This window comes from Diabrotica virgifera, chromosome 3, assembly GCF_917563875.1.
Source record: "Diabrotica virgifera virgifera chromosome 3, PGI_DIABVI_V3a".
Classification (NCBI taxonomy): Eukaryota; Metazoa; Arthropoda; class Insecta; order Coleoptera; family Chrysomelidae; genus Diabrotica; species Diabrotica virgifera.
In genome coordinates this window covers 116,546,490-116,562,182 of record NC_065445.1, presented here as the reverse complement: position 1 = coordinate 116,562,182, position 15,693 = coordinate 116,546,490, and the positions used below count along the sequence as shown (strand labels likewise).

General features: G+C 32.8%; 1 protein-coding gene across 1 annotated transcript in view; it reads left to right on the top strand.

Annotated features, from left to right (window-relative positions):
* Positions 1-15,693, top strand: part of LOC114330184 (nuclear anchorage protein 1-like) — a 106,102-nt gene that overhangs the window by 62,903 nt on the left and 27,506 nt on the right. Inside the window, exons 5-9 of the mRNA XM_028279506.2 lie at positions 2,547-2,708; positions 2,760-2,969; positions 6,829-7,035; positions 12,173-12,379; positions 14,471-14,918. Of these exons, the coding sequence (XP_028135307.2) occupies positions 2,547-2,708; positions 2,760-2,969; positions 6,829-7,035; positions 12,173-12,379; positions 14,471-14,918 (1,234 nt within the window). The remainder of the gene's footprint in view (positions 1-2,546; positions 2,709-2,759; positions 2,970-6,828; positions 7,036-12,172; positions 12,380-14,470; positions 14,919-15,693) is intronic.

The following is a 15,693-nucleotide window of genomic DNA, read 5'->3' as shown; positions in this document are numbered from 1 at the left end:
GGGAAAAATCCAGGGCAAGAGAAGTGTAGGAAGAAGGAGAATCTCATGGTTGCGTAACTTGAGGGGAATGGTACGGATGCACATCAACCGAACTATTCAGAGCATCAGCATCTAAGATCAGAATAGCCATGATGATTGCCAACCTCCGTCGCGGCACGTAAAGAAGAAGTACTTAGTGCTGTTTATCATGATGTATCCGAGATATTCTAACTTTCTGCTTTTAATAGTAGAAATCACTTCGTTTTCTTTCCCTATTCTTCATAGTACGGTGTCATTGGTTATCTTGTTCGTCCATAATATCCTTTGGATATCCTGTATAGCCACATCTCGAAGGCTTCAAGATTTTTCAACTTCACAGTATAATATTGAGAAGATATAACATCGTATGACCTTACTTTTCTCTCCAGATTAAGCTTGGGGAATTTAAAGAGTTTGGCCATTTTATTGAATGCACTACTAGCCTTCTGGCTTCTTTATTCTACATTTTACTTCTTGTGAGGGATCCCATTGTTCGTTTACTATTGTTTCAAGATAATTGATTGTCTTGATAAGCAATTGGACGTCTCTAATTTTATTTTTGCTGGTGACCATAAATTTAGTTTTTGATATTTTTACTTGTAGCCCAAATCTTTTACTTACTTCAGTTTTATTAGTTGCTGTAAACTGTTTAAACACTCTGCAAAAATAGGGGTGTTTGTAATTTTCAATGCTTCAATAAATATTTCCTTTGAATATAGGTTAAATATTATAGGTGAAAGCATACATCCTTGTCTAACACCTCGCATAATGTGGATGGCTTCGGTCAGTTCATCTCCAATATTTGTTCTTATTGTGGCTTATTGGTCCCATAAAAATTTTGAATTATACACCGGTCTTTATCATCCATTTAGGATTTTGTTAGAACATCCATCATTTTTCGGTGTTGAACTGTATCAAATGCTTTTAGGTAGTCCACAAAGCAGGTGTAGATATCGCAAGTCTAGTCTCTGCACCTTTGGAATAATACCTACAGACTAAACAGTGCATCTCTCTCCAGACCTTTCATGAATCCAAACTGTGTATCTTATATCCTCTTTTCGCATAGCTTGTAAACATATTCTTTGATGTATAATTTTAAGAAAAATTTTTAATGTATGGCTCATTAGACTTATTAGCCTATTTCTCCGCACTTATTTGGCGTCTCTGATCTTTCTCGTATATCTCATTTTTAATGTTTTATACATGGAGTTATTGTTATTGTTTTTCCTTCTTTTTTTTCATTATCTGTCGTCATCCATGTCTATTCTTACCTTCTTACTATCTTCCCTTCTGTGCTTTCCGTTGTATTATCGGTTTCTTTGAATTTTCTATTTAATGTTTTGGTGACAATTTCTTTTAATTCGCTACGGTTTAGTTTTCTCATGTCATGTTTTTTACAGTTTTTCCGCGTGTTTTCTTTAGCTTAGTTCTATAGGCTCCGTGCGTGACCATGGTGGGGATACACGAAACTATGCCAACGCCAGTAGCGGCGAAATATGACAACTTTGGCGAATAATGATTGAATAATAATTTTTTTCAATAGTTATTTCGCTTACCTTATTATTGCCGTTTTGATTTTTAATATCTATTTTTATATTTTCATACTGACTTTCTTTCCTTCCCCGATCTGGTGGTATATTCCTATCGTCATCAACTTCCATTTTGTGTTAGACAGACACCACAAAAGTAATAGTTCAATAGTCCCAGCTAATGTTTAAATCTGGTAATAATAATTCACACTGCCTAATTGCTTTCAATGTACACTTAATTAATGTTAACACCAACAACTGAACCAATACACGCCCACTAAAGGATAGTCGTCAGATTAAATATCAGCGCCTGGGTAGGTTTTAACACTTTTGAAACTATTTCGACATATTTTGTTAACAAGTATATAGTCTATTTGGTTTCTTATAATAACGTCTCCTCCGTTGTCTCGAGATGATTTCCACGTATACAGGCGTCTAGGTAGTAGTCTGTAAAATGTGTTTAGCATGATGAATGCCTGGTTGCACCAACAGATTTTGAGCTTCAGCTTAGCTAAGCTAAGCTCAGCTTATATTTTAATACTGGGACCACACTAACATTCAGTACCGTTAATTATTGCATTATTTGCATTAGAATTATGTCAAATAATACGATAATGAATGGCATTAGACGCTAGTGTGGCACCATCATAAGGATTTACATTTATATTTAAGCCTAAGGTACGTCTTATCTGTTGGTGCAACCAGGCATTTTAGACATGCTAAACTGCAAAGATCCTTGTTTGTTTCTCCTTGTTGATTTCTCTCTCCTAATCCACGTTCCCCTTCTTTTCCGTTACCTATTTTCGCATTGAAATCTCCCATGACTATAAGAGAGTTCATCAAGGTATATCTCTTATAAGGTTGCTTATTTGTTTATAGAATTCTGATATTTTCTCAACAGAGTGGTCTGCTCTGGTTTTTTTTAAATTTTTTCAATTTTTTCAAATTTTTTAAATAATATTATTTTATTGTGAATTATAAAAACATTTATTTTTTTAGCGGTCAATTCCCAGAAATCTGGTGCAAAAGACATCTTACAAAATATTAAAAATGTGCAAAATCAACTTCATAAACTACCTCAGATAGAAGAATTGGCAACAAGTCAAGGAGAAACTATTAAAAAATTGGAAATTACTATGAAAGATATGACAAAAAATAATAGTATGTATATCTTAAAATGTTAACCGGCTGTAACAATGTATTGAGTTGCAGGTTTGGATTCTCAAAAGTCTAATTTACAAGAAATTTCAAATAATGTTAAAAACTTACAAAACCAACTTCACAATATTCCACAAATTATTGATGAACTAGCAGCCGCTCAACAAACTGCTATCAATAAATTAGATGATACTGTGAAAAATATTCAAGGTTTAACGAAAGTCGCAGATACTCTTACTAAAAGTGTTGCAAACACAAACAGTGGTATGTAGATAGTCGATTTTTAAATTCAAAATAGCCAAATATTTCACACTCATCCGTTATACTTATACGCTCTGAGCTTCGCTGGTATCGCCAACTAGCGGATTACTAATGCAACTTTCGCCGGAAATTTTTAAATTTATTATTTAATTTTTATCGCGTAATATTTACAACGCAAAAAAGTAACTCAATTGTAATCGATTTTTTTTTTAGATTTTGCTAATCATTTTGACGTTCTGTTGATGAAATGTTAGATTCTTACTTCGGACACTTTCATAACTCGGAGGTGTAACCAGAGAAGGTCAGGAGCGGCTCCAGTGCCGGATTTAGGGTACTTGTGGCCCTAGGCCAAATCACCCAAAACAAAACTAGACAAACTAGACAATCTAGAAGCTTCGTCAGAAGTCGAGTTCCTCAAGTAGTTTTTGATTCTTTTCAACACGCTGAATGATCTTGCGTATTTCTGTAGAATGCGCAAAGCAGTGTCCATATTCGGAAATAACGGTTTTTCATGAATTAGTTTCAGACACTCCAAAAGTGTATTCCTCGGAGGCTTGATAATCTTGTTATCATGAGGTTCTCTTTCTTCATTAAATATACCTTCAACAAAGCCTTTGAACTGTACACACTCTTCTCCAAAGTCGATTCGATACTTTTTAGTCAAACTTTTACCCTGATTTCTTCATTGGAAATTGACGATAAGTTGTTTAATAACCCAAATTTTTCATTAAGACTGAAATAAACTTCGGACCTTTCATTCAATTCTGAATAAAGCGTGTCAATTACAACATTGAATGGGTTCAGTGGATTCATCTTCTTTGTCTTAGCCAAGGAGAGCTTTTCTATTCGGGCGTCTGTTTATTTCAAGAATATAGATTTCATTTTTAGACAACTCTTTTTTCATAAGAATTAAAGTTAAAGTAAAGACTCAATGCGTACTCCTTTAGAGATTTGTATGTTGCAAGTCACATTCAAATCTTTTAGCAGTTTTTGCAATGTTTTTGCAATGTTTACTCTTGTCAAAACATTGTAAAATATCGTACCGCGTGTTTAGTAGAATAGCCATTCTCATATTTGAAAAATTGTTTACTGATTTCAATACAATTAAAAAAAAATTTATCAAAAAAGTTTTTTTTACAAAACGCTGCGCCCCCCTTTTGTTTGTGGCCCTAGGCCGTAGCCTAGTCGGCCTAGTGGTAAATCCGGCACTGGGCGGCTCGTGATAGTATAAGGTGGTGAGGCACACTACACCTGAGGAATTTTATTATTATGGTTAGCTTCTCTTTAATGGGCAGAAGGTCGATTTTGTGACGTCATAACGCTAGGACGAATCTAGGACCAATAATCCCGGACAAAAAAACCTCACAAATTATCCCTGGACAAGAAATCCCCGGACAAATAATCCCCGGATAAAAAATCCCCACAAAAATCCCCGGACAAAAATCCCCACAAATAATCCCGGACAAATAATCTACAAAAATTTTTTATTCAAAATATCACAAAGAATTCCGGATAAAACATCCTCAAGAAATATTTGCTGTCGATTAGTTCTCTAAAACTTTTCCAGTGAATGCGATCGACTCAAATGCTTTCAGCCTCAGTGCATAGAGTTATTTTGAATTACAATTCCATATTGAAAACTTCAAATTTTACATAACAAAAGAGTGTGCGTTTTTTCAAAAATCGTGGAAGATATGGGGAATGAGCTAAGGCTGTGGGAATCATGTTGCAATATTATTCGCTTAAATCTTTTGCTCACTCTGATTTGAATAAGTATGTCCAAACAATTTTACAAAAAAAAAACACAACCACAGCATACAACATTTTTGAAACACTTAAAAACTACTTTTTTATGTAAATGTAACAAATAAATAAAGAAAAATAATTTATTATGTAGTTATATATTTTACAAAAAAAACACAAACACAAAATACAACATTTTTGAAACACTTAAAAACTAGTTTTGTATGTAAACGTTAATAAAATCATTTTTTAAGTTAAATTGTATATAGACAAGGCGAAAACGGCGGGTTCGAAGGGAAAAATATTCCTATGAGATATTTTTGCATAATCACATTCGTAAGACATCCCAGAATAAGGTTCAAGAAGTCGCCCACGTGAAAAGTGGGCCAATTTTTTTTTAACAATTTTTTAAATCAAATTGCAGGAATCAATATTTTTGGCCCGAACAATTTTTTTTTATTTTTTAGGCCATTATTGACAAAAAAGGTCTCTTATAATTTTTCTCTAAAGTTGATACATTTCGACTTACGAGCAATTTAAAATTGAAAAAAAAACGAAAAATGGCGATTTTCAAAGCTTAATAACTCGGTTAAAAGTTATTATTATGAATGTCAATATATGACTAAATCAAAGTTTAAAGCCCCCCCTACAAGATCCTGAAGAAATTTTTGTCATTATTTTATTACTAAGCTGTTATTTTTAAGTAATAATAGTAAGCACCATGCACGTGTGCGGCGGCTGTAAATGCTGAGTGCGAGAGAGAAGCCATTCCAGCAATCCAATTGCGCATCTTACTCACACTCACATTTACAGCCGCATCAATACGATCTAACCGCTCATTGTTTTAATTAAAAATAACAGCTTAGTAGTCAGTTAATGACACATATTTCTTCAGGATCATGTAGCGGCGACTTTAAACTTTGATTTAGTCACTTTCTGACTTTCATAATAATAATTTTTAACCGAGTTATTAAGTCTTAAAAATGGCCATTTTCTCGTTTTTCAAATTTTCTCGTTTCAAACTCGAAAAAGATCAACTTGAGAAAAATTATAACAGACCTTTTTTGTTCAGAATGGTCCAAAAAACCTAAAAAAAATTAGTCCGGGCCAAAAATATTTATTTTTGCAATTTGATTAAAAAAAAATTGTTAAAAAAAATTGGCCCACTTTTCACGTGGGCGACTTCTTTAACCTTATTCTGGGATGTCTCACTAATGTAATTATGCAAAAATATCTCATGGGAATATTTTTCCCAACGAACCCGCCGTTTCCGACTTGTCTAATAATCTTATTTCTCATTTAGAATAATAAATTACATAAATATCACAAAGAAAAAATAGCTTCAGAACAATATTAGGTGATGATGAACAATGATTTAAAATGAACACTGTTTTAAATACATATCCAGGATATCCATAAACTTCTAAAATATAATAATCCATTCGTATATACCGCGTGTACATAGAAAGCTATGATCTGCAATATCGACTTGTGCTTATACTAGTCGGTTCAGTTCGGCTATTCCCATTCCGTTCCGTGGAGCCTGAGGCCAGTGAGGCCGTTCGGCTATTCCTATTCCGTTCCGCGGAACCTGAAGCCAGCCTCAAGGATGGATGAATTTTGTTCCTAGAATCGGTGGCACATTTTTCAAATTTTGTCGGTTTTACTGTTGGCGTTGTCCCATACTGTTGCAGATGGTGTTAGGCTAGCTTCAACTGTAATGATTTGAGAAAGTTGGAATGGCACGTGGAAGACGGATATATAAGAAGATAAAGAGTCAGGGCCGTATCGATTTTAATTTTTTTAATAAAAATAAAGGTATTTAGGAAATTTCAGAAAGCTAAATTATATTTAAAAAACTGATTATAAAACAACGAAATAACGTAAATAGTCGATTGATATACTGGTGAAGCCCTGCCTCACCTGCCTCATAGGACAAGCCGCCACTGGAGAAGGTTCCCATTGTTTTTCAATCTGGTGGGATGTAGATTAATATTTTTAATATTATGTTATGTGCCACTAGATTGAAGACTTTGTCTTTTACATTATTGTACTTTATTTTGAAGTTTAGTGTTTATTGAAGTTAAACCAGTTGTTCATGGAAGTACTTTGTTTTTAGCTTTAGACGTTCAGAAATCAAATACACAAGAAATTTTAAGCAAAATTAAAAGCGTACAAAATCAGCTACGTAAACTTCCACAACTGGATGAACTCTCTGCTGGACAGAAAACTGCTATACATAAGTTGGAAGATACATTAGATAATATCAACGGTTTGACAAAAAATACCGATACTCTTATGAAGAGTTTATCTAATACGAAAAATGGTATGTAAATTGTATTATCATTAATTAATTTTCCAAACAAAAATGTTTACTAATAATAATTATATTTCAAGCTTTCAAAAGCTGTTGCTATGGTGTATAAAGGTTGGGTTATAATTATTGGGACAAACTAGTAGGCGAGCGGCAGCAACCTCTAAAATGATGTTATACCGATCACGAAAATTAACTTTTAGGTGAATGACAAATTTTGATCACTCTTTATGTTTTCGAGGTCGCTGAATTCGAATATGAAATTTATTTTTTCTACGGCCGAGCTAAAACAGCCACTTTCCCGCAAGCATTTCGTTTCCGAAAGTTGCACTTTCCCGCACGGCGTGAGGGAAAGGAGAGTACCTTCTAATATGGTATTATAATATACTCTAATACATGCAATAAACTAATATTTAGATATTATTTACTAATTTATTTCTTATTGTGTTCATGTTTTAATGAAATTAACGCAATAATTCGATGAAACAAAATTATTTTGACATAATATTTAAAAGTCACATCAGCACACAATTAAAATTGTCTTAAATCGTCGTCATGGAAACCAATATAGTAGTCGTGGTAACCCATTATATTTAAAGTTTGGTCACGTTTGGTTTTGACAACCTTGTCAAAGAATTAATAATTTATGTATTTTCACTCCTAAATAAAAGTTGATATGACTCTATTTTTTGTGGCTTTTTTCCAAACGTACGGCCCTAGAAAAAATATTGTTCCTAACTCATGCGGAAAGTGTCTTTCCCGCACTCGACTGCTTGCCCGAACTCCACTATCGCGTCGTTCGGGTCAACGGCAGTCTCGTGCGGGAAAGTATTACTTTCCGCACTAGTTAGGAAATAGTATATTGTGCAACAAGTGCAGAAAGGTACTAATTTCTCACGAGTTTGAAAAGTTGCGGTACGAGCGCAAGCGAGTGCCGCAATTCAAACGAGTGAGAAATTACCTTTCTGCACGTGTTTCACACTATACTTTTTCTACAAGCACAGTTTTTCCTCAAAATAAAAATCACAATTTCCAAACGACGATTAATTATAATAGGTACCTATGTGATAAATTTTAAACTGTATTTAATTAATACCTACTAATCAATTTAAATTCCTTATACCTAAATAAATTGCACAGAAATCAGTTAAAAAATTAATGCACTGCCTTAATTTGTTTAAATTTAAACAATTATTACACATTATTGACATTATATTTATGCAGTCACGGATTTACACAAAACCTACTTCATTCGACGTCTCTTGCACAGGTTGCTAAATCCTTATTGGTTATTTGATAATTATAAAATGTTTAATAAGAATAAAATTGTAAAATAAAACAGTTGTAACATCCATAATTTAGTTTCTATGCTATAGTTAAATATAATAATTGTCTTATAGGTTATATATTTGTCTAAAGTTTAACCACGGATGTAAACAGAATATAACGTTACTCAGAATGCGGTAGTCCACGGATGTAAACAGAATATAACGTTACTCAGAATGAGGTAGTCAACTGTACAGAAAAGAACTTTGCGGCACAGAAACGTCACTTTGCGTCACAGAAACGTCACTTTTCTGCACACTAATGTCAAATATCTTATACTGTGAGAAAATATCAAGTTTGCTAACATAAAACCGTGCAGAAAAGTGCACTTTGAATAGTGGTTGTAGAAAAACAACTATTTATCTTGAATTGGTGGAACATGTTTAAAAATCAAATTTTATGCAAAAATGCGAAAAATCAATTTAGATTAGTTTTCAACTTTAAATCGCTTTGTCTTTAGTCGTTGTAAATAGAAAATTTTATTGTATCATCTTTAAAGTATTTGGATAACAACGAGATTTATCCGAAATGTTTAAACAAATTAAAAGAGGCGTTGTAAATTTTTAAAAATTTTATCGTCAGATTTCGTTAGTTTCATTTTCATGTTTACTTTAAAAAGTTGGGAGACAAACTTTTTCGTTTATAATTTTAACCAACATAGCAATAAAACATAAGTCATGAAGAAGATTTCTGGAAAAGGACCCCACAGAAACCTTATGGGAAATGGCTCTCTGTCAAATGCTCTGAAACTTTGGGTTCTAGTATTTCTTGATGTGTAGAACAAAAGACTCAATGGGCGCGTAGCTGCAAAAAATCATGGTTTTGAGATATAAGCCTCTGAAGTTATAGGTTACAGTGAGGACGTTTGAGTTGGAATAAATTCATTTCCTCGAGAATGGGCGACTCTGGAGATAAATTACAAATCAGGTCGATTTTTATTTTTAAATTAAAATTTTTAGGCATAATATACAGTGAGCACGTAAAGGTTGGAATAAATTCATTTTCTCGAGAATGGACGATTTTGGAAAAAAATCCCGAAACAGGTCAATTTTTATTTTTAAATTACGACTGTTTGGCATATATATCTTACTAGTGACGTCACCCGTCTGGGCGTGATGACGTCATCGATGATTTTTTTAAATGAGAATAGGGGTCGTGTGATAGCTCATTTGAAAGGTACAGTAGAGCGTCGATAATCCGAACTAATTGGTACAGGGGTAGTTCGGATTATCAAATTGTTCGGATTATCAAACATATGTTCAAAATACATACAAAGCTCATAAACATGGTACTCGTACATATGTACATACGTTTTAGTTACAAGGAATAAAACACCTGCATAATAAACAAATATATTGTATGTATTTCAGCATAAACAAAACAAAAATCCGCGGTCATATTTTGCCCATATTGTCATATTAAATCCAAAAATTCGGTCCGCGATCATATTTTTTAATTTCATATTTTTTTTGCGTTCGGATTAGCGATCGTTCGGATTACCTGGGTTCGGATTATCGACGCTCTACTGTAATTCAATTCTCTATTCAGTAATATAAACAATAACATAATTATTTATACAGGGTGTCCAAAAAAATTTTTTTTGATTACATTTATTGACATAAAAAGAAGAATGTATGTAATTTATTTATTTCAAAATACATTTTACTGCTTTCAGAAAACAGAAAAAAATGTTTATTTGAAAAATAATCATGGCCTTTCGCTTAAACTAATGTTCAAATTGTCACGGGGCTGGTGAGTGGCTGTTTAATATTGAATTTAAACAAAAAACAATATTTATTTGCCAAATAAACATTTTTTCCTGTTTTCTGTTAACAGTAAAAGGTACAGTGGAACCTCCATAACTCGGATTAATCGGGACCGCGACCGATCCGGGTTATCGAAAATCCGAGATAGCCGGAGAATATGGTAAAAATTAATAAAATACGGTATACTTACAGATAAACTCCGTTAGAATTGAAATAACATGAAATATATTTATAAATATGCACAGTACCTACTCATTAAAATTACCAAAAAAAAAAACACCAAACACAAACGTAAGCAAATGGAAGCGAACAATACAAGACACACAATACAGTCACAATGATTTAATGTTATTATTTAAGAACAGTGAAACCTAAAGACCATTGTTTATAAAAGAATTTTTTAAATAGTATTTCCTAAACAATGCTGACAGTTTGAAATAAAAAGGAATAGATACTACAGACAGGTGGCTGTTGTTTCTGCGGCGTGTGCTATGAGTCATTTTTAATATCGTATAGTTTATATCAAATATTATATTACATACATTTTTATTGTTGAAAGGTTTGTCTGATAATTAACTATTTTGATGGGAAATAAGCCACAAATAAATTGAAAAAAACAAAATATTGAAAATCAAAATGTTTATCTGATGAAAATCGGTCCGGGTTAGCCGGACTTCCGGGTTATCGGGGCCGACGTATCGGGGCTCCACTGCATTTTAAATTAAATGAATTACACACATTCTTCTTTTTATGTCAACAAAGTTAATTCAAAAAAATTTTTTTGGACACCCTGTATAAATATTTATGTTAATGTTTATATTACTGAAGAGAGAATTGAATTATCTTTTAAATGAGCTATCACACGACCCCTATTCTTATTTAAAAAAATCATCGATGTCGTCATCACGCCCAGATGGGTGACGTCACTAGTATAATATATATGCCAAAAAGTCGTAATTTAAAAATAAAAATTGACCTATTTTAGGATTTTTTTCCAAAATGGTTCATTCTCGAGAAAATGAATTTATTCCAACCTTTACGTGCTCACTGTATATGAATAGGGGTCGTGTGATAGCTCATTTGAAAGATTATTAAATTCTCTATTCAATAATATAAACATTAACAATATTATTTATACATGGTGCCAAAAAAATGTTTTTGAATTAAATTAATTGAGACAAAAAGAAGAATGTAATAATTTATTTAATTCGAAATACATTTTACTGTTGTCCGAAACCAGGAAATAATGTTTATTTGATAAATAAATATTGTTTCTCTCTTAAATTTAATATTAAAGCTGCCACCCATCTGTCTCTTAGCAGTTTTAACATTTAATTTAAGCGAAAGGGGTCATGTGATAGCTCATTTGAATGGTTATTTAATTCTATATTCACTAATATAAATATTAACATAATTTTTTATACAGGGTGCCCAAAATTTTTTTTAATTAAATTAATTGAGACAAAAAGAAGAATGTATATAATTTATTTAATTCGAAATACATTTTACTGCTGTCAGAAAACAGAAAAATGTTAATTTGAAGAATAAACATTGCTTTTCGCGTAAATTAAATATTCAAACTGCTAAGTGGCAGGTGGGTGGCAGCTTTAATATTAAATTTAAGCAAAAAACAATATTTATTTGTCAAATAAACATTTTTTCCTGGCTTCGGACAACAGTAAAATGTATTTCGAATTAAATAAATTATATACATTCTTCTTTTTGTCTCAATTAATTTAATTCAAAAAAATTTTTGGGGCACCTTGTATAAAGAATATTGTTGATGTTTATATTATTGAATAGAGAATTTAATAACCTTTTAAACGAGCTATCAAAAGACCCCTATTCTTATTTAAAAAAATTATCGATTTCTTATTTAAAAATTAAATTAAAAATTCAATTAAATTACGATAGTTGTTCAAAATGAACGTTTTCGGATTTATCAGTCCATCTTTAGTGAACTTTCAAGAACTTCCGCTAATAACCGTAAAGTTATTTCCGCAAACTGGAAGTTTATTTGTAGATAACATTTGCTTATAAAACACTTTCTATTTTAGCTATTGACAACCAAAACAAAGAAATTATACGAAATATCAAACAGTTACAAAACAAGGTAGATGATTTACCACTAAAAGACGAAGTTTTAAGGAAATTAGAACAGATATCTACCGGTAGCAGATCCAGTGTTTCTCTAGAAGATATTAAGAATGCTATAAGGGAGATAAATAACAAAAAACAGAACACAAATGCCGCTATAAACTGTGGTAAAAAATAATTAAATTAATATGTTAATAATCAACGCACTTTTTTTTAATGAAAATTAATAAAATTTATTTAAACATCTTAATTAATCATCATCATCAGTGGCGTCACAAGTCTTTATGAATCGAAGCCTTCATCATAAAAATCCTCCATTTGCCCCTGTCTCTAGCAACTCTTCTCCATTCTCTAATTGCAATAGATTTTAAATCATTCTCTAAGTTGTCTTGGTACCTAAGTCTTGATCTTCTTCTTGCTCGTTGTCCTATCGGCCCTCTTCGGCCAAAAACTTTTTTGACTATGGCACCTTCCTACTTGCCCTATCCATGCCCGCTTGATTACATGCTCTATCCATCTAATGCATGCTATCTTAATGAACTTTACAACGTCAGGTTATCCAAGGTTCTCTTTTATCACTCCATATAGTCTTGAGATTTTTCGCTCGAGACGTTTGAGTTCTTGGGCATTCTGTGCAAGTTGAAACAAGTAAGCGATGGACTACCCCAGCTAATTGAAATAATATCTGAAAATATTACCTGAATCATCCAAGATAGCCATCGTTATGCCCTTAGCTTAGCTCAGTCACTCAGGTGTGTGTTCGTCTTGTCCTAACCTTAGATATGAACTCTAAAAATTTAGAATGGAAGCAAACAAAACATTATTTTTAACTAATCATGTTTATTGTTCATAAGGATATAATAAAAAAATGACTTAGTAAATTGCATTAACAAATATATTCAAATTCTTGCCAAAAACTAACAATTCTGGATTATACTTATGGCTTTTGGTATTCGCCTCGATGGTAACTTCTTGATGTCGAATGGTACTGCTGTTGTAGACTTCTCGTAGGCCTGGACGGATCTTCGGCCCTAGGCCCCTGCAGCTAGAGATGGTGGTCGTGCAGTCTACATGTCATGGTCTCACGTTGTCAGCCATCTGGTGCATCGCCGGCGATGGGCTTCATGCTCCCGAAAGGAGAAAGTAGATTTTATTAATTATTTTTAATTTCAATCAGATATGGTGGCTCTTGTGATTTCCAAAGTTTTATTTTATAATTTACTTTGGTTCCCAACTCTGACAGGATGTCGTTCAGTGGATTTTTCAGATCAGCTAGGATTTTCAGATAGAACTTAGCGCAAAGTATTTTTCTTCTTGCATCTAATGAAATTTCTCCACTTTCTGCTAACAAGGCAATAGTGGGGGTAGATCTCATACAGCCCGTGATGATTCGTAAAGCTTTAAACTGAATTTTATCTAATATTAAGAGTGGGGACTTACTACAGGGTTTTAATATTGCACATGAATAATCTAAATGGGGTCTTACGATTCCTTTATAAATTAATGAGAGTGTATGAGGGTTTGCTCCCCACCAGATTCCACATATTGCCCACATTTCCACTACCATTTTGAGAATTAAATACGGGGGGTTGTCACAATAAAATGACATGACAACGATCCTTGGACCGAAATGTGAAATAACGAACATGGAACACAAGAGATGATACAATGTATGGGCTACGTTCAGTATGTTCAATCGATGATTTAAATGAAAAGAAATATAGTAAATAGAAGATAATAAAAGAGAATAATAAAAGAGGGCGCCAACGAGTTTTTAACGAAGAAAACTGGTAAAACAAATAGAAGAAAATTATTGTTAATGAAATATTAAAGAAAATAAAGTAAAATAATTATTTAAGAATAAAGTATCAAAGATGTGACGTTTGTAACGTTACAAAGTGACCAAGTTTCTGAACTTTTAATTTGAAATTTCTCAAGACATCGTTGAAAATCCTTCTTCTCCTTCTTCTTGTAGTTCCTTCTCCTATCGGAGGTTGGCTATCATCACACCTATCCGTAAATTATTGGCGGCTACTATACCATTCTCTTAAGTTTCTCAGCCAGGAAATTCTTCTTCTACCTATAGATCTTTAACCATTTATTTTACCTTGCATTATGACCCTTAATATCTCATATTTCGCACCTCTGGTAATGTAGCCTAAATATTCTAGATTTCTTGTTTTGATGTTCTTAATCACCTATTATCATTAAAAATCCTATTAAAGTCTTAATAAAATATATCTATCTATACATTACAGCTCCTAATGGCCAACAGACAGATGTTCAAACAATGCTATCAGACGTTAAAGATCTACAGAAAAAAATAGACCGGCTACCACAAGAATTCCTAGATATACATCACAACTCTTTACAACTGGAAAAACTATCAACTGACGTATCGATTTGTAAACAACAAGCCAAAGATGACGCTCAACATATTCTGGAAAGCATTATAAACAACATTAACAAAACTCACGAAGATATCGCTCAAAGGGTTGACGATCTCGCTGGGATTTCAGTTACTCTTGGAGAAAGCTTTAAAAATAACTACGATCAAATTAGAAATGAAATTAAAGGTTTAAATAGGTTAGACCAAGTAATGATAAACACTGCTGATGGTGTTATTGACACCAAACAAAAAGTAGAGTTTGGAGTGCAACAAATTTTGGCGGAGTTATCAAAATCGTCGAATAATGTGAGTAACAGGTTAGTAACGAGCAAATCTTTTACAATAAGTGTGACAAACGAAATACATACTAGTTTTTTTTAATGGCATGGACTTTATGTCAATCATCCAGAAAAATACTAGTTTAATATTAAAAATTTTGTTTAATATTTAAGGTACGATTTCGACAACGACTGCAGACGTCAGTTGCACTTGTCGCCGTCTTTGCACTATTCATTTGTATGAGACTCATTCCGACATCTGCAGACGCCAGTTACAGTTATCACCATGACAGACGTCATTACTTTGCACTATTAATTTGTATAATTATTAGCAATTTGACGTTCTGCCGGACAGCAGTTGCAGTCAGAATTCGGAATCAGTCCCATACAAATTAATAGTGCAAAGTAGTGACGTCTGTCACGGCGACAACTGCAACTGCCGTCTGCAGTCGTTGTCGGAATCGTACCTTTATAATGGATATTTTTATAGTTACTGTTACTTTTGGTTTCCGCCAAACTTTAAATTGCCAAAAGCGCTCTCGCCAAAATTGTAATTCACACAGAAATCTTTAAAACCTAATTTTTATCCTAATACTGAAACAGGTCGATTTATATTTTTAAATTAGGATTTTTTGACATATTATATATCATACTAATGGCGTCATCCATCTGGGCGTGATGACGTAATAGATGATTTTTCTAAATGAGGATAGGGGTTGTGTGCTAGTTAGCCTGAAATGTCATTCAATTCTCTATTCAGTAATATAAACATTAACATAATTCTTTATACAGGGTGTTTAATTTTTTGTAGTTA